At 35.8% G+C, this 25,501-nt stretch overlaps 1 protein-coding gene across 4 annotated transcripts in view; it reads left to right on the forward strand.

Moving 5' to 3' along the window:
* Window positions 1–25,501, forward strand: part of MXI1 (MAX interactor 1, dimerization protein) — an 81,927-nt gene that overhangs the window by 41,447 nt on the left and 14,979 nt on the right. For 3 of the 4 annotated variants that reach the window (XM_027591501.2, XM_027591485.1, XM_027591509.2), the window contains exon 3: window positions 4,274–4,303. The exons of the other annotated variant lie outside the window; for it this stretch is intronic. In XM_027591501.2, the coding sequence (XP_027447302.1) occupies window positions 4,274–4,303 (30 nt within the window). The remainder of the gene's footprint in view (window positions 1–4,273; window positions 4,304–25,501) is intronic. 4 annotated transcript variants of the gene reach the window in all.

Consider the following 25,501-nt stretch of genomic DNA (forward strand, 5'->3'; position numbering starts at 1 on the left):
TTTATTTATTTATTTGAGAGAGAATGAGAGAGAGCATGAGAGGGAAGAGGGTCAGAGGGAGAAGCAGACTCCCCGCTGAGCAGGGAGCCCGATGCGGGACTCGATCCCGGGACTCCAGGATCATGACCTGAGCCGAAGGCAGTCGCTTAACCAACTGAGCCACCCAGGCGCCCAGGAATCAGTATTTTTGTATCCTTTGGGTAAATACCCAATAGTGCAATTGCTGGATCATAGGATAGTTCTGTTTTGAACTTTTTGAGGAACCTCCATACTGTTTTCCAGAGTGGCTGCACCAGCTTGCATTCCCACCAACAATGTAAGAGGGTTCCCCTTTCTCTGTATCCTTGCCAAGATCTTTTGTTTCATGTGCTATTAATTTTAGCCATTCTGACTGGTGTGAGGTGATATCTCATTGTAGTTTTGATTTGTATTTCCCTGATGATGAGTGATGTTGCATGTCTTTTCATGTGTCTGCTGGCCATCTATATGTCTTCTTTAAAAAATGTTCATGTCTTCTGCCCATTTTTTTAACTAGATTGTTTTTTGGGTATTGAATTTTAGAAGTTCTTTATATATTTTGGATACTAACCTTTATCAGGTATGTCATTTGCAAGTATCGTTTCTCATTCCAAAGGTTAACTTTTAGTTTTGTTGATTGTTTCCTTTGCTGTGCAGAAGCTTTTATCTTGATGAAGTCCCAGTAGTTTATTTTTGCTTTTGTTTCCCTTGCTTTGGGAGACATAAGTTGTTACGGCTGATGTCAAAGAGGTTACTGCCTGTGTTCTCTTGTAGGATTTTGATGGTTTCTTGTCTCATATTTAGGTCTTTCCTCCATTTTGAATTTATTTTTGTGCATGGTGTAAGAAAATGATCCAGTTTCATTCTTTTGCATGTTGCTGTCCAGTTTTCCCAACACAATTTGTGGTAAGGTCTGTCTTTTTTCCATTGGATATTCTTTCCTGCTTTGTTGGAAAATTAGTTGACCATAGAGTTTTGGGCCAGCTATGCTTTTTTACTTATGCTCCCTTCCACTTGGTATGTCCTCCCCCAGGTCCAGCCTCTACTAGTAGCAAATTGTCATCATTTAAGATCCATACCAAATGCTACCTTTTCTAAAATTTACCCTGAAAACCACATTTGGAAGTAAATTCTGCCTACTTTAAACTCCCACAATGCTTTGTACCTTTCTAAATATATTTATTTTGCCTTGAATTATAATTATTTCTATACATGTCTTAAATTTACCAACTAGAGACCGTCTTTGATTCCTTGTAGCCTAAGACAGTCTTAAAGAAACAAAGTATATGTTAACTTAAGATTACAGGCAAAAAAGCCATCAAAATAGAAATACTACTGATGAACTTTTTAAAAATTAGAAGATTGGGGCGCCTGGGTGGCTCGATCGTTAAGCGTCTGCCTTCAGCTTAGGTCATGATCCCAGGGTCCTGGGATCGAGCCCCACATCAGGCTCCCTGCTCCTGTGGGAGGCCTGCTTCTCCCTCTCCCACTCCCCCTGCTTGTGTTCCCTCTCTCACTCTGTCTCTGTCAAATAAATAAATAAAATCTTAAAAAAAAAATTGGAAGATCATGGCAATATGGTAAAGATTAGTACATACATGATCATTTTTGTTTGTGGTATTTGGAAATGTTAAATGTTACTAGTGGTATAACTAGATATGACATGTATTTCTTGGTTTGGTGGAGAAAAGTTTATAATCTTGGCTATCATTTTATATTTTTTTAGAAAGAAGATAAAAGTCAGAGAGGTGGGAAGAACTGCTGTTTTAATTTTGTTCACAGCAGTGGGTCAGATTATGTTCTTTTGGTGCTAGCTTTGACAATAGGCTTAATACAATATTGGAATTCAACAGTCCCTTATCTTTGAGTATATATATTCTTTTGCAGTTATGGCCATATGTGGGATTTCCAAACTGTTTAGGATAAGTTTATGGTAAATAGTCTACCTCCCTCTAAATATAGATTATTTCCCTTTATTACTTACTTTATATTCCATTGTTTTTGTTTTACTCGTTCTAAGTTTTCTTCAGATAAAGGCAGTTAAACCAAAACTTACTACGAGGAGGTGGGGAATTTCATTATTGAATGCCCAAATTTTGAACAATGTTTTTTGTTTTAAATCTCTTTAAGATATGTCCTTTTCCTCTTCTGATTTGCTGATTTACTTTGACAAACAAGAACTTAAAACTTTGGTTTTATTTGGTTGTAATTTATTTATTGGGTTTTGAGCTCTTGAGTCTCTGTTAAACTAAAAGTTCTATGTTTTTATGATTTCTTTCACCTGAATTATACATATCCTTCCTGTTAATTTGGCTGAACTCTTGAAGCATCTTAAGATTTTTTTTTTTTTTTTTACCTCTTGAGGGAGAAATCCTTTTGTTAAGATAATCTCTTGAAAATGAACGTTAGACTTTTTCATCTTGTGTCACTTGGACCTTATAAAACTGTTAAGAAAGCAAAAAGTGCACAAGATACAGTAACTCAAAGAAGACTTTTGGCTTTTGAACTAAAAAACAGTGGGTAGGGGCGCCTGGGTGGCTCAGATGGTTGGGCGTTGCCTTCGGCTCAGGTCATGATCCCAGGGTCCTGGGATCAAGTCCCGCATCGGGCTCCCTGCTCCTTTTCCTGCTCCCCCTGCTTGTGCTCTCTCACTCTCTCTGTCAAATAAATAAATAAAATCTTAAAAAAAAAAGTGAGTAAAATTTTTACAAATTATGAGACTGACAAAAACACTCCTATTGTTAAAGTTTAGAAATGTGATTGTTAAATATCCACTAGAATAATAAATCAGATTAATCAGTAATGTGATATTCTGAAAACATTTGATATTAACCAGCATATATTAAATGATTAAAGTTTTAGATCTGGTGACAGGAACTTAAATTCTTTTATAAAATTCCTGTTATTGTTAATGCTAAATTTTTATAAAAGTAATACATGTTCATTTAAGAGAACTCATATAACATAATTCTAATAATAGCTAACTTTAGAGTTTGTTATATTTTGCTGTTCAGTATAAACCTGTTTATTCCTCATAACAATCACATGAGGCACGTACTATTACTTTTCCTATTTTTTAAATGAGGAAACTGAGCAGAGAGAAATGAAGGCACTTTAGGCCACACACTCTTTGAACCCAGCACTCTGGCCTTATCGTCTGTGCCCTTAACTACCAGGTAGTTAAGAATTTGGGTTTTGGGGGTGCTTGGGTGGCTCAGTTGGTTAAGTGTCTGACTTTGGCTCGGGTCATGGTCCCAGGGTCCTGGGATTAAGCCCCACATCAGGCTCCCTGCTCCGTGGTGAATCTGCTTATTTACTCTCTCTCTTCTTCTGCCCCTTCCCCTGCTCATGCTTTCTCTCTCAGATAAATAAATAAAACTTAAAAAAAAAAAAAGAATTTGGGTTTTGGAGTAAGAAAGACCTGGGCTTAAATCATAGTTGCTACTTCTACTCTGGGGACAAGAGCCTATTTCCACCTCTCTGAGGTTCAGTATTCTTACTTATAAAACAAGGGTCATTTGGGGGATAAAATGAAATAATATATGTTAACTGCTTAGCACACTGTTTAGCAGACACTACACTTGTTCAGTAGATGATAAGTATTATAACAAATACTGATAAGCAAAATGAAAAAAAGTCACAAAAAGAAAATAACCATTGTTAGCATTTTGAGGTATATCCCCCCAGTCTTTTAAAGGTGTGTTTCTTGATTTTATTAATGTATCTTCTTTTATTTATATTATTTTCTTCTTTGTATAACTTTGTTTATGTTTTACACAAAGGTTAGGAAAGCTTGAATTTGGATCACTTAGCAGTAAGGCAAGCCTGTCAGCTTCTGTGCTAGCCAAAACTTTTTTCTCCCTATGTTTAGGAGTTACTAAATGGAGGTAGAAGAAGACATAGAAGTACATTTTTCTTTTTAAACAAAAATGGGGTAATGTTTGAATTAAAAATCTACAAATAAACAAAATGTAGGAAACTAAAAGTAGGCAAGAGAACATGTGCTAGTATTAATTTTATTAAGATAACAGTGAAACACCAGTGTCAGAAGTTAGTTCTTAACTGAAGACACCATATCCAGATGAATAGTTCTAATGAATGTAGACTATTTCTTCTTGATGAGTGAGGTTATACAAGTCTGACTATATATTGTGTTGTTAAAGAAATTCACTGGGTGTGGTAGAGCAGTAACTAATCCCCCTTTCCATAGCCTTAGCAACAAGTGGCTAAATGGTCTTTTTTGTTTTCCTTTTAGGTCTACACACAATGAGCTGGAAAAGAATCGGTGAGTCAGTGATGAGTGCAGCTTTCATTTATGTTAAAAAGCAAACTCAGTGTTTTACCTGTGAAAATAATGTAATAGTACTTGTGTAGTTATAATTTTATTTTAAATGTATAGGATATCATGATTCTGATACATATGTATTCCAGAAAATGACCTAAGTAGTAGGTTTATACTGTCTAAACTGGAGGACATCAATAAATTTTTAAATTCATTTGAATTTTGAGTTTATGGTATAGCTGCCTTTATGTTTCTGAAAACAGGTTAATTGTGATAGGCTCATGACTTAAATATGGTCATGCTATAGGTAGACAGAATAAAGGTTTCTGTGTAGTGTAACTAATAAGTATTATGACAAATTGTAGGTCATTGAATTTCTCTTTCTTTGCAGTTTATTCATTCATTTGTTCATTTATCCATGCATTCAACAAATCTTTATCAAGCATGAAGTATATGTCAATGCCAGGCAAGCATACTGCTTTAGATAAGAAATACAAGAATGTGTGAGATAATTTTTGTCCTTAAGGAGCTTACAGCTTCCTGGGGGAGACAGACAGGTAATTAAAATCCTATATAGTGTGGTAAGTATGGTAATGGAGAAGCAGAAGGTGCTGAAAGATCGCTTTGGAAAGTCATCTGCTTTTCTTTTGAGGGAGTCTTGGAAGGCTCTGCAGAGGATGGTGAGTGAGTACTGTGTATTGAGGAAACTGCAAGAGGTTCTATACGAGTACTATAAAAGATTGTAGCAAGATGCAAGCCAGGCCAGATATTGACAACTATGCTGAAGAGTTTGGGCTTCTTCTGAGAACAGTAGGAAGCAGTTGAATGATTTTTTAGATGGGTTGTCATGTGATCAGACTTGTGCTTTGGAAAATCATTTTGGCCCTAATATGGAGAATTTGTTGATTGGGAGAAGGGATTTCAGAGACAAGAACACTCTCGGAAGCTATCGGAAGCTTCTAACATAAGGGGTGGTGGTAGCCATTGGAGGTCGAAGCAGGCAGAGTAAAGAGACTAGGGAATAGAATCAGTAGAAGCTGGTGTTTAGTTGGCTGTGAAAGGTTAAGTTTTTAGATGGTATTACCATTTACCAAGAAAAGGAACGCAAGAAGAGGACAAGTTTGGGAGAGAAGATGAGGATTGTATGAGTAAAATATTCTCTTTTTGATACAGAGATTAGATTAATAAACAAACTGGAATAATCTGCACCAGCCATTTTTGACAAATAAGATTTCCATGACCTTCAATTTTTTGTCCTTTTTTTAATAGAAGGGACTTTACAGATTGACTAACCTAACTACCTCATTGCAGATGAATTTAAATGTCAAATCCTCTTCAGTAGGCTTAGCATAGTCCTCCAGGCTGACATAGTGGCTTTTACTACTTTGTTTGAACAATGTTCTCTTCATATCTCTTGTAGAACTTAATCAGGTAGTATTGTAATTATCTGTTCATATGTCTCTTTCTGCTGAATGACTATGACTGCCTCAAAGGCAGAGATTCTGTTTTTTTTCAGTTTTGTAACCTCAGTACCTAGCATTTGATGCATTTATAGTTGATAGTGGCTTTTAATATTGAGTGAAGCCAATATTAAAACTGGAGCAAAGTTCAGTGGTCTAGTAAAAAACTGCTTTGCGGCAAAGCAGTTTGGCAAACCTTCCATTTTAAAGAATCTCTTCTCTGCCTTGTATTTCTGGTATATTAAAGGAAGTATCTGGCTAGTTTAAACAGGGCAAAAACACCAAGAAATGACAGCTCTGAGGATTCTAAAATTAAAGCCTTATATTGTATTTTAAATTAGAGCATAGAGTATATTTTGGGCCACATGTTTTAAATACTGGCAAACATGTGGCTTTCATAATTTTCACCCACCTAAATGTAGTCCTTGGGAGACCCTCACTGGAAACCTGGCAAAAACCTTTAACACTGAAGTGACTCTTTAGTCAACTATTTGGAATGGAGCTTTTTAAATCTTTGAGTAAATTTTGTTTATATGCATTCCATATACCAATTCTGATAACTTTATCACCCATATTATTACTTTGATAAGTCCTAAAGTTGTTTAATTTAGTATCTGTGGCACAGGTGTAACGTGTAGCTTTTGATTGCCTGGACGTTATATGAATTCCAGTGTCTCCAGTGAAGGCTTTTTGTTTCCATTTTATTTACTTAGGTCTAAGACTCTCTCTCTCTCTTTTTTTTTAAAGATTTTATTTATTTAATTTTTTTTAAAGATATTTTTTGAGATTTTATTTATTTATTTGACAGAGAGAGAATGAGAGAGAGAGAGCATGAGAGGGAAGAGGGTCAGAGGGAGAAGCAGACTCCCTGCCGAGCAGGGAGCCCGATGTGGGACTCGATCCTGGGACTCCAGGATCATGACCCGAGCCGAAGGCAGTCGCTTAACCAGCTGAGCCACCCAGGCGCCCCAAGATTTTATTTATTTGAGAGAGAGACAGAGACAAAAAGAGTGAGCAGGGAGAGAGGGAGAAGCAGACCCCTGCTTCCCATGTGGGGCTCAATCTCAGGACCCTGGGATCAGTACCTGAGCCAAAGGCAAACACTTAACCGACTAAGCCACACAGGTGCCCCAGGTCTAAGACACTCTGGCTGATTTCATACCCTACTTCACTTAAGACATGATTCCCTCATCCTCTTCTGTCTTCTTCCTCCCTCCTTTTCTTTCTCCCTTCCTCTCTTCCTTGAGTCTTAATTGAAAGGTAATATAGAATTAACCTTTCCAGGATGCATTTTTTTTTTAATTTTTATTTATTTATTTATTTATTTATTCGACACAGAGAGATAGCGAGAGAGAGAGAGAGAGAGAGAGCACAAGCAGGGGGAGCGGCAGGCAGAGGGAGAAACAGGCTTCCTGCATGAGCAGGGAGCCCAATGTGGGGCTCGATCCCAGCACCCTGGGATCATGACCTGAGCTGAAGGCAGCGGTTTAACCAACTGAGCCACCCAGGCGCCGCAGGATGCATTTGTTTTTAAAAGGGGTAGTTATCAATATAAATAAATCTCAAATTTAGTGGAATGTGTCAAAGGGTGAGTGCCAAAGGAAGAATCCAGCTTAATAACCTGCACTCCACTTCTGAAAAGTTAGAGGCTGTGATCTAGCAAAAAACAAAAATACTGGTAAACACAGGATGATTTATTTATTTATTTTATTAAAGATTTTATTTATTTATTTTGACAGAGACAGCAAGAGGGAGCACAAGCAGGGGGAGCGGGAGAGGGAGAAGCAGGCTTCCCGCCGAGCAGGGAGCCCGACGTGGGGCTCCATCCCAGGACCCTGGGATCATGACCTGAGCTGAAGACAGATGCTTAATGACTGAGCCACCCAGGCGCCCCAACACAGGATAATTTAAAGGGAGGGAGGTGTTTTAGCCAAATAGCAAGAAGGCAGCACAGGAATATTTTTTAAATTTAAGTTTACATTAAGTTTACATTTTTAAGCCCCTTACCTGTTCTATTTAATGGTTCTTCCCCTCCAAAGGCAACATTTTTATTTGATGTCTTATTAAAGAAAAAAGATAACCTATGTTTGCCTTTTATTTGCTTTTGAGTGTGAATTTACATGAGGAAAGTAATTCACTATCAAAAGGGTAATTTGATTTTGTCTTCATTCTGAGAAGATATTCCTGAAGTAATTCATATTTTTGAGATTTTGCACTTTACATATGACATATTTATGTCAGGAGTTAATTTTTTTTAACTTGGTTTAATATCTTGCATACAAAGCTGCTCTGAGTTAGTGTTTTTTATGGGGCAAAGCAGTGAGAATTAATGTAGATGATTTTAAATTGTTAGTGAATAACAGAGGAATTCCAAATTAAGGCTATCCCAAAGCCCTGTGATTGTTGAAGCTCTCGGTCTGGCCTTGAGGAGATAGTAGCCAGCAAATGTTGAGGTTCATACTCCCAGATCTCAAAGGAAAGCCTCATGGTGGAGATTTGGAGTCTGGCAGGCCAACTGTAGTTTGGCTTACAATTACCCCAGTGTGGCAGATAGGCTAGTAGGGAGCTTAGGGTAGTTTCAGGACTGATAAAGGAATTCAGGTTTTCTTGGATAAGTCCTAGGGGCTTATTTCTGCCTAAAACCTTGATGGTTACACTGAGTCTACTCTAGATGGTTCAGGGCATTTATTTGTTACTTGTATATTCACCTTGTCCCCCTAGACCCATAATAGCTTATAACTGGCTCTGGAGGTGGAAGTAAAAGAGAAGCAGAGTACCTTTAGATGTTCTGCATTCCTCAGGAATCTGTATGTATCATTTCATGGTGAAATTAATGAGCCTTTGAGATTTAAGATTTAAGAATTTCATGTTATCCATTGGCTTATCTTATCCCTTGCATCCTTACCGGAGGAAAAAACCATTCAGTACAGATATTAGATCACTTCATTGCTTTTTCATTTTCTTAATTGAAATTACTGATGATGTTTTTGAAAGAGTCAACAACTTTAACAGGACTTTAATGGTCAAGAACCTTAGTGCTGATGGCAAGAGAGGCCATTCAGCCCTAATAGCTGTCATTCCTTTGAAACAAAAGGCTTACCCTTATTGCAGTTTTGGCAAAGCTAGCTGGGCCAAATGAGGATACTGGCGGAGCAGAAGTGCCTGAGTATTTGGGATAAAAGAGAAGCAGTTCCAGTGAATGGTAATAGGTGTCCTCCATATAGAGACTTTCTCATATTTCTGAGGGAAAGATGAAAATGACATTTATACAGTACTTACTGTATTCCCCCACTATGCAAGACTATTGTGTAATCCTATAAGGTAGGAAGGAGAAAATCTAGGCCAAAGTGTTATTGAAAACTAGCCATTTTGACCATCATTAGCTACAATTTGAAACAAGGTGATGGGAACACAAAAACAGTCCTAACCATGGTTCTGTCTAATCATAAATATGATAGCTCTATGTAATATCAGTCTTTCTCTCCAGTAATAATAAATACTTTGTTTGGCATTGTGGTAGATAAAATGATGTATGAGATACTGACTTTATCCTATCCTTGAGGTTAAGGTCGTTATAGTTTGGTAATTATGGGTTTCATCTTTTAGTACCAGGATCTAGTTAAGTTACCAGTGAATGTCTAGAAAGGTGTACTAATAGTGTTTTTCAAGTTGAAGGTTGAAACCCACTAGTAGTCTATGCAATCATTTTAGTGAGTCATTTTGAAAAAGAAATTGAAAAAACTAGAAAATACCAAAGTGTATTGGTTGAAGTAAAGTTAAATGTATAATTATGAAATTTGTACATACTGGGTTATGATATAAAATACTATGGTCATAGTCAAAAAGCCACTGCTCTGAATAGTGAAGGAGAATGAATGTATGCTGAGATATGAAGAAGAGATAGAATTTGAATCTATGGAAAAAATAAGGGAAGAGGTCAGTGTGATTAGAGCCATGGAAGCCATGGAAGTGATATCACTGTGTTCAGGAAAGAGTGAGTAGACCATATTGAGTGGAAGAGTAGAGTCTATCAAATTAACAATGGGAAATGAGGCCAGAAAAGTGTTTTGGGATTAGATTGTGCAATGTTATTGAATGTTAAGGAATTTGGATTTTCTTTTGTTGGTAGTAGTAAGTTTTTGAGGCCTTTGAAGCAAAGAGATAGGTATGACCGAAGCATTTATAAAGAAAAAAAAATACAGTCTAGGTATAGAAGCAGGGAGACTAGTGTGGATGCTTTTGAAGTAGCTCATGTAGTAGGAGGCTGTAGGAACCAGCACTCAGGTGATGGACTTGGGAACAGAAAGGAGGAAAGAGAGGTTAAGAAACACCATAAAGAAAGAACATTATTTTTAGTTAACTGCCAGCATTCATTTTTCCCTCAATTTCATTCTTCACATAGCAGCAAGAGTGATCCTCTTAAAGGACATACCAGATCATGGCATTTCTACCTACAGTCCTCCACAGCTTCCCATTGCAATTAGGTAAAATCTATGACGTACAAAGTTCTACCACTCTATCCCTTGTCTCTTATGATCCAGCTGACACTGCTTGCTTTCTTTTCCTCAAACACACCATGTTAATTTTCATCCTTAAGGCTTTTGTGTTTCTTCCTTCTGCTTGGAAAACCCTTGCTCTACTAGCTCTTCATTATTATTTAGTTGTCAGGTCATCTCTTTAGAGAACAGTAATCATTCCCCAGTCACTCTCTATCCCATTGTCACCTTAACATTTATCTGTGTGTGAATTATTTATGTTTGATTTACTGGACTACTTTCATAGAATGTAAGTTTCAGGAAGGCAGGGACTTTATTTACCCTTCACACATAGCAGTCATTCAGTAAATATTTATTGAATGAAAAAATGATTATATGTGCTATTGAGTATATCCGTAATCAACAGTATATGTGCTTGAATTTTAATGGCTTAAGTGAAAAATGACAACTATATAAAATACTCTAGAGTTCATGACAGGTATATTATTATTTAAAATAATTTCATGGGATGTATATGGAAAACTTAATGAATTCTTTTTTTTTAGTTTTTTTAAATTTTTTATTGTTATGTTAATCACCATATATTACATCATTAGTTTTTGGTGCAGTGTTCCATGATTCATTGTTTGAAACTTAATAAATTCTTAAAACATAAATTATATGAAAAAAACGGGTGTCTACCATGAGGGACTTTATCTTGCTTGTAAGAAGAGAATCAATAACTAATTGATTCTTTCAGTTCATTAGGATATTATATAGTGCACTAAGACAAAGACAGGTAGTTTTGTAAAGAGGAATAGTTTACCTGGTGGAGTTCATGCTCCACTTGTGAGGTCGTTCTTTCTTTCTCATTCTATGTGTTGAAAATGGCAAACATTTTTACAAGGTAAAGATTTATATTTACTTGGAGACTAAAATATCATAAATAATTTCAACTTTTTTGTGTTAGAATTTTTGATTTATTAGTTACATTTATCCCAATGGTTTGGACATGATAAAGAATACAGAATTCTTCCTGGACTATTTATATATCCAATCCCCATTTGACATGGCTAGTTTGACAGAGTGATTGTTTTGATCTACCTTATCCTAGAACAAAACAGAATACTAAATCTTTGTGACCATGGGTTAGGGAGTGGTTTCTTAGTATATTACTTGATTATTTAGGATTCCTTGGAAGGAGGAGCATATAATAACTGGTTTTGGGTACTTGTATGACATTTGTTTAAAAAGAACATGCACTTTTATATATAGTGTGTACATTTTAGAAAAAATTTACATTTGTTAGGAGGAAAAGAAATTATAAGATTGGTTTGGCAGAACTTTCACTGACACTTTTACATCAACTAATAGTACCTAAGGATATTTGCTTGCATTAAAGACAAGTTATGGGGTTAGGGAAACTAAACTTTTATTGTAGGTTAGAAATATATGACTGTAGGGCGCCTGGGTGGCTCAGTTGGTTAAGCAACTGCCTTCGGCTCAGGTCATGATCCTGGAGTCCCGGGATCGAGTCCCGCATCAGGCTCCCTGCTCAGCAGGGAGTCTGCTTCTCCCTCTGACCCTCTTCCCTCTCGTGCTCTCTCTCTCTCATTCTCTCTCTCTCAAATAAATAAATAAAATCTTTAAAAATATATATATATATGACTGTAGCTGGATCAGAAGTCCACAGTTGGGATTGGGTGCAGTAATTTTGGGAATTTTAGTCAAAAATTCTTCTTAGCCTTGGTTTATTACTAAGGTATAAATCTCAGTATGAAAATACCTGATAGTAAATCTCAATATGAAAATACCTTATAGTAACTTCCTTAGCCTTGTAAAGGACATTTATGAAAACCCACAGCTAACATCATACTTAGTGGTAAAAGACTAAATGCTCTCCCCTAAGATCAGGAATAAGACAAGGATGTCTGCTCTTTTGGCTTCTACTCAACATTGTTCTGGAGGTTCTAGCCAGAGCAGTTAGGCAAGAGAAAGAAATAAAAAGCATCAATAAATAAAAATAAATAAAAAGCATCAAGATTGGAAAGCAAGTAATAAAACGATTTTTATTTGTGGATATCATAATTGAATGTATAGAAAATTCTTAGGAATCCACATATACAAAAAAAAAACTATTAGAACTCATAACCAAATTTAACAGAGTTGCAGGGTTCAGGATTGACACACAAAAAACAATTGTGTCTCTATATACCTGTCTGAAAATGAATTTATGAAAACAGTTCCATTTACAATGACATCCAAAAGAATAAAATACCTAGGAATAAATTTAACCAAGGAGGCAAAAGATTTGTATACTGAAAACTATTACTTAACATTGTTAAAGTGGCAATACTGCCTATAATGATAGATCTACAGATTCAGTGCAAACCCTGTCAAAATCCCAGCTTCCTTTGTAGCAGGAATTGACAACTGATTTTAAAGTTCATATGGAAATGCAAGGTACCCAGAATAATCAAAACAATCTTGAAAAGAATAAAATTGGAAGACTCATACTCCCTAATTTCAAAACTTACTACCAAGCTTCATAATCAAGACAGTGTGGTATTGGCCAAAGAATAGACTTACAGATCAATGGAATGAAGTCCAGAGGTAATAACTCACATTTGTGGTGTGCCAAAGACAATTTTTTGACAAGGATGCCAAGACAGTTGAGTGTCTTTTCAGCAAATGGTAGCTGATACACTGGATATCTACATGCAAAATAATGAAGTTGGATTCCTACCTCACACCATATGTAAAAATTAACTTAAATGAATCATAAACCTGAATTTAAGCGCTAAAACTATAAAATTCCTAGAACATGAGAGTAAATCTTTGTGACTGTGCTCTAGGCAGTGATTTCTTGCATGTGACACAAAGTACAAGCAACAAAAGAAAAAACAGATACATTGAACTTAATCAAAATTAAAAACATTTGTGCTTCCAAGGTTACCATCAAGAAAGTGAAGACAAATCACAGGATTGGAGAAAATACTTGTAAAGCATATATCCAGTAAGAAACCTGTATCCAGAATATAGAAAAAAACTCTTAAAACTAAGCAATAAAAAGACAACCCAATGTAAAAATGGGCAAAGGATTTGTTTGTTTTTTTTTTAAAGTTTTTTGTTTATTTATTCATGAGAGTCAGAGAGAGAGGCAGAGGCAGAGGGAGAAGCAGGCTCCCCGCCTAGCAGGGAGCCCGATGCGGAACTCGATCCCAGGACCCTGGGATCATGACCTGAGCCGAAGGCAGATGCTTAACCATCTGAGCCACGCAGGCACCCCATGGGCAAAGGATTTGAATACCTATTTCTCCAAAGAAAATATACAAATGGCCAATAAGCACATGATAAGATGTTCAACATTGGTGGTCTTTAGGGAAATGCAAATCAAATCAGATCAGTCACCACTGATTGGTAGAAAGGTCCAAAAGAGTTGACTGACATCATAGTTTGGAACTTAAAAGTAGTGATGTCATTATCTTCTGATGGCACTACACAAATGACTCAACACTTTGTAATTACTTAAGACATGTAATTAATCACAGATAAGTTTCCAATATATTATATGGTGCTACTACCTAATATGGTTTGGGTACTTGATAATAAGTTAAGTTTGAGCTCTGTCACATATAGGAAGGGTATATTTAAAGGTCTTTAAGAACCTCTAACAATGAAATCCAACAAAATTAAGACCATATATTGAAAGGATGTACTAATTGTATAAGTTTCATTTGGGGTGTAATAAAATACAACTCAATTATGTTATGGGGGCCTTAAACAACAAATTTTAAAAGTACAGTTGTAGAGGGAAGGAGAAATAGCATTGTCCAGAGACCAGGAAATAGCTACTGATCTAGTTTTCTGATGAGGCAAATAAAATGATGGCTACTTTCCTTTTTAGTCTAAAGATGGAAAACTGACACCCTTAGTTTTGATTTATGTAAAAGTCCTGAAGAAGATAATTTTATTCTTTGTACTTTTTTAGATAGTAGGAGTCCAGTTACAGTACTGAGTTATTGAGAGTAACTGTAGGACACTAAAAAAGTAGTTATGCATTGGAAAGTAAGGGATACTTATTTAATAGAGTTTTTCTATTTATGAAGCTGTAGAACCAGATAAATGTGGATGCTAACATTATCAAACAGTATGCAGAGTACCCATCATTATTTGCCATGGAGACATGTAATTGATGCATTTATTTTTGTATGCAAGAAAATGAATATTTTAACCATACTTTTATAGGGATAGGAATGCTGAAAACTGCAGATAAACTAAAAATAGCTGTCAGAGTGCAGAGATAGGCACCTGTTAGAGTTAGAATTAAATGTTATGTGAGATAGAAATGAAGTAATTGGTGGGTTTTGGAGATAAAATTTATGGTTAATAAAGGAAGCATGGCCAAGATAAAATTACACATCTAAAATGCAGCCTGTGCAATGAAGTCATTGCATTAGTATCTAGATAGATTCATAGTTCCTATATTGACCTTTGTCAGAAATAGCTCATTAAGGTTAAGCTTTCTACTCCCTGACCCAGGCTGCAAGGTGATAGAGGCTGACTCAGACAAGGATTACATGCTAGAAACCAATGTTCTTAGAACTTAAGCTGTACAGTTCCTAAACGTTGAAATCACTTCTACAACTGATAACGTGGGAAGAGATGAGATCATTAGGTCTTAAAAATAACCCAGAAAAATTATAACTTGAAACTCTAAAATTATGTCTAGAAATAAACAGACTTTAAATAATTGACATAGTGAATATTATTTACCATGGTGAAGGTGTAGTACCTTTTTATCCAAGTGCAGCTGTAACTTAAGAGAACACTTCCTCTCAAACCATTAATTTGTATTTTTACAAAAGGGAATAGTTTGATTGATAGGCTTTCCTGATATATTTTAGATGATAAAGTATACAAAAATTTATTTTATATGCATCTTTGAGGAATACGTGTGATCCATAAAACTGGCTGTACCTTTTATACTGATGCTCGTAATAATTAGCAGCAGAATTCTACTAGACTTTAAGGCCATATGCTCTTTTGCTAAATTCCTTTGCTGCATATAGTAATTAGTACAATATAAGTGCTCTGATAAATATTGGTTTAATAATAATAACTGCAATTCAAGTACTTTTTCTTAAAGCATCTTCTTCATTTAAAGAAATTTCTATTTTGGTAGAAATTTTGGCAATTAGAGCATCCCAAGAAGTACATCAGTAAGAAATCTTTTTATTATGTGAGAGATTTCTTATCTTGCATTTCTTTATCTTTTAAAATTTAGATTCATTTGATACATTTTAGCTGTTGCAGAGAAGAGAATATTTTGTGTTTGCTTATATTTTTCTATTTATTCTAGTGAATAATGCCAATTGCAAGTCCCATGGGTGTTACTAGCAGAAAAACTACAAGTCTAAAGAAAAATTCAGTAATGAGAATAAAATTTTCTAATATGGTTACTTGCTAACCAGTTCTTGAAGGACAGATTTGCTTAGAAAATAATTAACAGCCCTGGGATAAACACATGACATGTTTCTTATATTTTCTAGCTCAAGAAAAGTTGAAACTTAATGAACTCATATGACTTCCTTGTTTTGTTGTTATCTTGGGTAAAGCTAATAGAGAAAGGTAGATTTTAATACCAAACATGGTTTAAGAGCTAAGTTGTTGAAAAGGATACCTGGAATCCAACACAGATGACTTCTTTGTGGATTTGTAATCTGTTGATGTGAGAGTTGTACCAGAAGTCAGAAAATAACGATTTTCCTTTCATCTCTACTACTGGTAGGCTGTGGTTGTTATATAAATTATTTGATTTCTCTGGGTCTTGCTTTCCTTGACAGTAAAAAGGAAGAGACCTAGATTTCTGAATTCCCTTCTTATGAAAAGTTTTAGAGTTTTGTAAATTTTAAGTTCAGCAGTCATAGGCATATTAGAGATTTTATTATTCTGTTGTCTGCAAAGCATTTTCCCGATATAATGTATGTATGTATGCATGCAACAGACCCCACCCCCACACACGTGCGTGTGCACATGCACACATACACACACAACGAAAGAACAGCTGGAAAAATGAGCTTAGAACTGACCTCGTTCAAACTTTGGGGTTTTGTAAAATATCTAAAGATTATTGTAACATATGGTGCTATAGCTGCAGTGATAAAAGCCCGTTTTGTAAGTACTTATTTTGTAATGATAAATAGTAAATAGCCCTATAAAACTAGTAGAATTTACCCTGGGAAGCATATGTGTCTGTGTGTATATAAATAATATAAATACATTCCTCAGAGCTGTATACATATACACACCCAGAAAGATAGGTATGAATTCTGAAATGTAAATACTATTGAATATTTAGGACCTTGTTCCTTTTGGAAAATTGCTTACCATTGACTTCTAAGGAAATGTAAAAAGTTAATCTTTAAACATTATTGTGCTAAGTCTTGGTCACGTTTTTGTTTTTGTTTTTGTATTCTCTTTGTAGTTTATATGTGCTCAGGCTCCAGAAATCCTGTTTTATGATTATGACTGTATCGTATTGCTGTATCAAATCAGTCATTTTAACAGGCCCCTGTGATCACTAAATGAGGGCTGCCACACCAAGGAGGAAAAAGCACATAGCCGTTAAACAGAACTTTAAGGAAGGATGGCTTAGCTTATTTAAAACATTTTGTCTATAAGCAATCTGTAGAGAAAGTAGCTGTAGGTCAATTTATTGGTATCTTTTTTCCTTACCATTTGAAGAATCAAAGTAGCTTTTCAGTAATGTTCTCACTGCTTTGATGGTCTGCCAAACCCTAATTTGGAGACATCTTAACTGTCCGTCTCCCTCTCCTCACCCTGCTTAGAGTTGCTAAGCCTTGCTGGAAGTCAGAGTTGTGCTCAGTCCACTAGAAATTTATGCTTTCTTTAACTGTAACCTCCTTATGTATCAGCCATTCTCACTTCTTATTATCTCCTTCCAGCATTTATCAACAGTGACTATTCAACCATTTTTTTTTTTTTTTTTTTTAATGCCCCCAGCAGAATCTGAGGCAAAAGCACAAGCTAGGAGTCATCAAAATCACATTCTAGTTTACGGGTAAGGCTTCAGTTTCTATAAAATTAGGTGTAGAATTAAATGATCCTTAAGATCTGTTCTAGTCCAAAAAAATTCTGAGATTTCAGGTGCCCAATCCCACTTTTTACTCTAAGTTCTAGTTTTTGAACCAGGAGTTAGGACCCATATCTCCTCACTCCTAGTCCAAAGACATTTCCAGTATATTATTGTGACTCCTCCTTTGCTGAAACTATGGACACCTGGTTCAAACTTCATCTCTGTTTTGTACCATTATTACTTTTGGCTCAAATTCCTTGACTCTCCCCACCCCCACTTCCCTTTTGAACACCTAATGCACACACGAACAAGATGCATGAACAAGAGTAACAAAGTTTTTACAATAACCAAAAATAAGTAACCTGAGTTTCTAGCTATAGGGGAGTGGCTAAATAAATAATATATTCATAACTTGCAGCAGGTAAAAAGAATGATATAGACCTCTATGTGTGTATATGGAGAGATTTCCAGGCATATTAAGCTAAAAAAGCAAATTGAAAAATAGTATTTCCAGTATGATCTCATTATGTTAAAAAAGTAACATGGTCCTATATGTAAATACATTGGAAAATTTCTGGAAAGATACATGTCAACTTGATATACTTGTTACCTCTGGAGAAGAGAGTGAGAGTCAAGGAGAAACTATTGTGTTGATTTTATTGTTAGAGTTTTTGTAGTAAAAATGTGTATTGTGAACTTAAAGATTATTAAAAAGGCAATACGTATAATTGTCTAATATATTTCCATAGATAACAAAGCTGGAAGGGGCCTTAGAAAATCATTTAGTCTGATATCCATATTTTATGGATAAGGAAACCGGAGTCCATCTCTACCAAGTTGATTAATGACAAAGTCAATATGAGAACCTGGATTTTCTGATTCCCAAACTGGAACTTTTTCACAATGCCTTCTAAGTACAGCTAAAATACACATTTTTCATGAAATCTTTCCTGATGATCTGAAGTGATATCCTCTCTAAATTCCTATCTGTATCACTTATATGAATTTTAACCTACATGACCTTATACTATAATGTCCTCCCTTTCTAGATCATTTATATCCCTCCCGTGAGGGGAGGAACTTTAACTTGCTCATTTTTGTATTTGACACAGCATCTTGTGTATAACAGGTGCTCAGTGAATTAATAGTTAATATTTTTGTTTGATTTTTATGGCAGACTATGCACCTTGTGTTAGATTAAGAGAAAAAAGTTAAATGTCAAACCAAATAAATGGCTGTGGGGGGGGTTGTTTTTGTTTTTGCTGTTTTGTTTTGTGAAGCCTGCCACTTCAAGATAGAAAGTATTTTAGGAAGGCACATAGTGAGATATTTGCTACCCTGCAAATATCTTCCCTTTCCAAAGAAAATAGTTTGTTCTCCACTAGTGCTTCAGAGAGAACAGTTTGTCCCCATAGGATATTCTAGGTAATATGACCCACTTAGGAAATATGCGGTGATTGTGCTTCATAATGGGACCTCTGCTAAAGTTGTACCATGGGAGGAATGCCTCTTGAGTGTGATGGTTTTACAGATGAAAGTACATTTTTCTCTGTATTTCAGTTGGTACAGCAGACCAAGAAACTCAATTGCGACTTAAAGTTTTACTATAAATAGCATATAAGCTGTGACAGATCTTTTTTTGTTGTTGTGAAAATATTTCCTCAAAATGTTTGGAGTTGATACAAGTGTCTTGCCCTTGATGTATTGTCACCCTGTTCTGTCTAAATAGCTCTATAAATTGATATTAGCATCTCACTAAATTTCAGCTTGTTTTTTGAGATATAGAGTCTTCTCTATGATTTTTATATGTAGTTGTGTTAATTCTGTTTTGCTTTCGGTTTTTTGGTAACTTGGTTTATTCTGATAGCTATTTAATTTGACATCATTAAAATCGTGCAGAATTTTTAAAGCAGGTTCTTTCATGGAAGTTCCCATTGTCAGCTAGGACATTGTGCTTGGGCAGAGCCTTAGGAAGACTTCCTCTTTTTTGGAATGCTAATATCTCTCTTAGTTTAGAATTAATAGCTCTAGGAAAACCTCATAGAATGCTGACAATTTCCATAAATGCTTCTAGCCAGAGATTGTTATTGAAATGACCAATTGATGCTCATAGGTTTTCATCTAGAGTCATTCTTACTGTGTCAGAATTTAAAAATCTGTGTGTGGGGGCGCCTGGGTGGCTCAGTTGTTAAGCGTCTGCCTTTGGCTCAGGTCATGATCCCAGGGTCCTCTGATCGAGCCCCGCGTCGGGCTCCCTGCTCCGCGGGAAGCCTGCTTCTCCCTCTCCCACTCCCCCTGCTTGTGTTCCCTCTCTCGCTGTCTGTATCTCTATCAAATAAATAAATAAAATCTTTAAAAAAAAATCTGTGTGTGTGTGTGAAAGCAATTACGAGTTTGGCTCACTTGAAAACTATGAAGTAATTACAATAGAAAAGAATTTATTAAATAGGAAGTGATCTGTAACTAGTAAATTTCAAATGTGGTGTATTGAAACTTGTTCTTGCTTTGTTGAGCATTTTATTAGAAATTTTAAAAATAAAAAAATAAAAATTTTTAAATAATTATGTTTAGCACATTTTGATCTACTGTGCTTGGAAGGAAAGATTTTAGTGCTTAGTTTTTCACTGTTCTTGAGATCATAGAATTTTTTTAACTTTCATACAGATAAAGATTTGTAGATTACTCATAGTAAAGTTAATAGGCCTTGACTGTCATTTTCTAAATTTTTAATTGGCCTTAGAATTTGCTATAAGAAAATTCCTTTTATTTTAAAATTGTAGTCAGCAGTGCTTAGTTTAGTAATATTTGAATGGAATAGGAAAAAATGGGGTTTTGTTTTTAATTCCTAGTATAATTAACAGTGTTATATTAGTTTCAGGTGTACAATATAATGATTCAACGATTCTATCCATTACTCAGTGCTCATCATGACAAGTGTACTCTTAACCCTTCACCTATTTCACTCATTCCCCCCCACCACCAGTTTCTCGTGTATATTTAAACATCTGTTTTGAAAAAATGGATTTTTTTTTTTAAGATTTTATTTATTTATTTGACAGAGAGAGACACAGCGAGAGAGGGAACACAAGCAGGGGGAGTGGGAGACGGGAGAAGCAGGCTTCCCGCCCAAGCAGGGAGCCTGATGCGGGGCTCGATCCCAGGACCCTGGGATCACGACCTGAGCTGAAGGCAGACGCTTAACGACTGAGCCACCCAGGCGCCCCGAAAAAATGGATTTTTAAATGTAAGCTTGAGGGCATTTTCTGGTTGGTGCTTTAATTTAAAGTTAATTATTTTCAGGTGGTAGTTCTTTATGGAGAAACATTTTTGGAAATGATATACTTCTATCTGTGATTTCTTATTTTAGGCGTAGCAAAGCTAGAGCTCAAACATATGTTTGAAATTGGCAGCTTTAATTTGAAAAATGCCCCTACCTTTCTTGGCAAACGAAGGTTAATTAGAGGTGTTCCAACCTTTTTGATAGAGCTTTGAGTACTTTAGTAGAGAGGGGTTGGATGCTAGTATAATAGGTCCAACAGGCAGAGGTTAGGAATAAATAATTGTTAAGAATTATCCATCTTTTAGATGCAGTTTTACTGTTTCCACTAAAGTACAATTTGACCTCCCTCTCCCACCTCCTCCACCCTTTGCACATTTACTAGAGATAACTAAGAAATATGTTGAAAGTTAAAGTTTGGTTTAGGATTTGTTTCAAACTTCCTTGATCTTGAAAAATTTAGGATTTGTTTTGAACATCAATCTAAGATGACGAGTATCAGTCTAAGATGACTTATAAATTATAGTCAGATATCCATGCTAGTTTCTCCTAACAGTCTTATATACCATTAATCCCAAGATCATGTTTTCTAATTCAGAATCTTTGGTGGAAATGGGAGTTCATTTGAAGTTACTTGGTCCTACCACTGACAAAGGACTTCTAAAGATAATTACAAACAACTGACATGCACTTACTAGGTATTGACAGTGTGCTGGGTACTAGGGATAGGATGAAAGGAGAAGTCCTAGACTCTGCTTTTGAGGATTTATAGTCTAGGTAGAAGACAAAATATATGATTACAAAGCCCCTATAGGCAGTATATAATTAAGTGTTAAGTTGTGTATGTCCCAGATGGGAGTTGAATTAAACTCTTAGCAGCAGGTTATCATAGGCCAAAGCTAGCATAAACAGCTTAGTTATGAGTGATTATTCCTGTGACTTGCATGCTTCTCTCTAGGAGTTTGCCAAAATTGATTTTATCACATTTTCAATGTTTGAAAGGGCTTTCAGAAGAAATGCTGCATCTGAGGCTTTTTTGCTCTTTTAATCATTAAAATATAGTTTGTCACTTATTCTGAAGTGAAATTGAACTTCCAGCTATTAAGCATGGATAAGATAGATATGGGCCTGGGACTATATTTAAAGACTGTGATAAAGCCTTCTTTTTTTTTAATTTTATTTTATTATGTTATGTTAATCACCATACATTACATCATTAGTTTTTGATGTAGTGTTCCATGATTCATTGTTTGTGCATAACACCCAGTGCTCCATTCAATATGTGCCCTCTTTAATACCCATCACCAGGCTAACCCATCCCCCCACCCCCCTCCCCTCTAGAATCCTCAGTTTGTTTCTCAGAGTCCATAGTCTCTCATGGTTTGTCTCCCCCTCCGATTTCCCTCCCTTCATTTTACCCTTCCTACTTTTTTTTTTTTTAACATATAATGTATTATTTGTTTCAGGGGTACAGGTCTGTGATTCAACAGTCTTACACAATTCACAGCGCTCACCATAGCACATACCCTCCCCAGTGTCTGTCACCCAGCCACCCCATCCCTCCCACCCCCACCTCCTTCTTCATCTGTAGTTGCTTTCTTGGTATGTCTCTAATGGCAGCTAAAACACAGTGTTGTTTTTAGTGGTTGTTTTTCTTACGGAGGGGTATCTACTATGGTTCTCTCTCTTTTGTAGTGGCAATGTTGGTGAATACCCAAGTGTCTTGTGAAAAGACTCTTTCATAAAGTCTTTTCACAAGAAAATTTAACTGGGACAGTTCAATCTGCTATAGCTTTGAGTAAATAAGGAAAACAAAAGCCCATTTCCTTAGCTCTCCATAATCTCTTATATGTCATTTTGTTTTGAAATACTGTTGAAGATGTTAATTTTATTATAGTAAGCCTTGTATAAAGTCTTAGTAACTTTTGTGATCATGTTTTCCCCTTGTAACTTATATTTCTTCTGAGTACTTCTCAATTTATCCTTTAATAGAGAACCCCAAATAGGATGTTTCTGTAGGAAAATTGTGCTTTTGTAAACTTTTCTCTAGTATATCAACCTTAGATTACTGAGTTTTAAAAATTTCAACATACAGGGCGCCTGGGTGGCTCAGTCGTTAAGTGTCTGCCTTCGGCTCAGGTCATGGTCCCAGGGTCCTGGGATCGAGCCCCACATCATGCTCCTGGCTCAGCGGGAGGCCTGCGTCTCCCTCCCCCACTCCCCCTGCTTGTGTTCCCTCTCTCGCTGTGTCTCTCTCTGTCAAATAAATGAATAAAATCTTTAAAAAAAATAAAAATTTCAACATACTGCCTATCTCTTAAGTTTGCCTAAAAACTGATATAGGAGGTTGACATGGATTTTGTGCCAGTACAAAAAGTCTGTTTTTCATAGCATGCTTTATTTTCTAATACTTTTATCCCAAAGTAATTAGAGCAGTGTTAACCCTTTAAACTAATATAAAATTAAATGAGAAAATTTGGGTTTTCTAATTTGGAAATGCAATAGCTAAATTAGAATAAGGAAGAAATCTAGAAATTAAGAAAGCGTACACTAAGATTTATTTCACCAAAAACATGATGACTAGAATTAGGAAGTATAGTCCCTTGAAGCTTAAGAGAGGGATTTTTGGATTTAAAAAATAAAATGGACAGTCCTGTTTTACACAGGGAAATCCTCATAGGGATTTATTACCCTAATAAAAAATGGAAATGAAATCGAACCACTTTAGATCAGTTCTTTATTTTTTTTTCCAAAGATTTTATTTATTCATTTGAGATGCAGAGAAAGAGAGAGAGAGCGAGCATGAGCAGGGGGAGAAGGAGAAGCAGGCTCCCCACTGAGCCAGGAGCATGATGTGGGGCTCGATCCCAGGACCCTGGGATCATGACCCCAGCCGAAGGCAGACGCTTAACCATCTGAGCCACCCAGGCGCCTCTATAAAACATTGCTACTGGGCTTTAGTAAGAAGATGTTGCGGGTATGTTTGTATTATGTTATATATTATATATATATATATTTTTTTTTATTTGAGGGCATTTTTCTGGTCATATGTATATATGACTATATATATGTAGGCATGGAGGACAACCATCATAGTTTTCCTGAGCCATCTGTTGGTATTACTGACAAAAATGTACTCTTTGGTATTTGGATCATTGGTATGACCAATTACGACATTTTTCTCTAGGGTTGTAATGTCTGTATGGTTTTTCTATCTTGATTCACTTTATTCCAGTCTGATTCACAATTATTCCTTTACAGAACAGCTTGTATTTGGCATAGCTGTAAAAAAAAAAAAAAAAAAAAATCCAGTCTTTTCTAAATAAGGTTCTTTTTCAATTGGAAATTTTGTCTTTGTAGTTAAAACATTTGTAAACATAACACAATTTAGATAGAGCTGAATGACTTTGCAAGACTGCTATTTTTGTATTGCAGGAGGCTTTTCCTAAAGAGCAATTTGGTGATACTGGGCTCCTAGAACTCCCTTGAAAGCAGTTCGAATTTACTGCTGTATGTATTGGGTCAGATGGAGGAGGAAACATGCATCTACTGGCTTGCAATGTTCAGGAAATATTGGTGTGTTTAGAAGAAAATACTGAATATGTTTTGGGTGTTATTTTTCATCACTTCAAAGGCTCTTTCATATATCTTTTGTCTCCTGAGATTAGAGACGTTGGTGATCCTAGAGATATTTCAGGACTTTCATCCTGTTACATCGCTAATATCTGAAAGGAAATACAGCCAAGTTGGGCAAACTTATCCTCCAAATTCTACCACCTTCTTTAGCTGGAGCAACAGTTTTTGTGTTCTCATTGGAATATACTTAAGTGAGCCATACAATCTGCTCTGCAGAAAAGCCTAGATTTTGATTGGCAGTGGTAAGAAACTGGAGCCTCAGCCTGGCTTTTTCTCCTTCTCAGATTCATAGAACAGTATAGATTTGTTCTGGAGTCAAGGTGTAATGGTACTCATGCAGCAGTCCTTGGACAGAAAGCTGTATTGGTATTGAGTTAAGGCTGGAATCATATAAAATAAATATTAGATCTCTGATTCTTCTCTCATTTAATTTTTTCCTGGGTTTATCCAGAGGAGAGTCAAACTAAGATTTAGACAGAGATAGAAACAAGTCATAAGTTTGAACCCAGTTTTTTTTTTTACTGATAAAAGTTTATCTTTAGAAGACTCTTATAATTGTTTTTACTCTGTTGAATACCTTTTCCTTTTCAGAAGGGTCTTAAAAAGTAAAGTTCATATTCTACCTGCCTAAAAATGCTCAATGCCTTAATACAACACTGAAAAAAATTTCTCTTTTATCAGAAGAGAACATGCCCAGGATTGGAGCCAGGTGTTATGCAAAGCTGCCTCCAAAAGTAACTTTCAAAAAACTACACTTCATTTCGACTCTTTGTGGTCAGAAAAAAATGTGATACAGTATAGTGAAAGAGAAAGATCAAAAGGGTTATGTAACTTTGAAAAATAAAGATAAACCAAAACATTAATTCTCTGTCATTGTCAGGACTGTGGCATGTTTAAAATTATATGAGTCTTATTTTTTTAGAGATTCTCAATTCCCAGTAAATACCTCAGGATTATTAGTTTTTAAAAATTACACATTGGTCAATAATTGCTCTTTGTTACCCTTTTCCTGCCCCAAATTTTACTCCCCCAAAACAAAAAGCAAACAACCCTGCATTTCAGTTTCAGGGAAATTTTTCTAAAATGGGACTCTAAAAATAATCCCTGGCTAACTTGACTGAATTGGCAGTTGTCCAGCAATGCCAAACCATTTGCCCTCTGCCAGTAGTAAGCATGGTCCCCACTTTTAATCATTTAGCTCCCTATTTCAGGTTACTCATATTCAGTACAAACTGTGGATATTCATCTTCCAGA

The sequence above is a fragment of the Zalophus californianus genome, chromosome 15, assembly GCF_009762305.2.
Source record: "Zalophus californianus isolate mZalCal1 chromosome 15, mZalCal1.pri.v2, whole genome shotgun sequence".
Lineage (NCBI taxonomy): Eukaryota > Metazoa > Chordata > Mammalia > Carnivora > Otariidae > Zalophus > Zalophus californianus.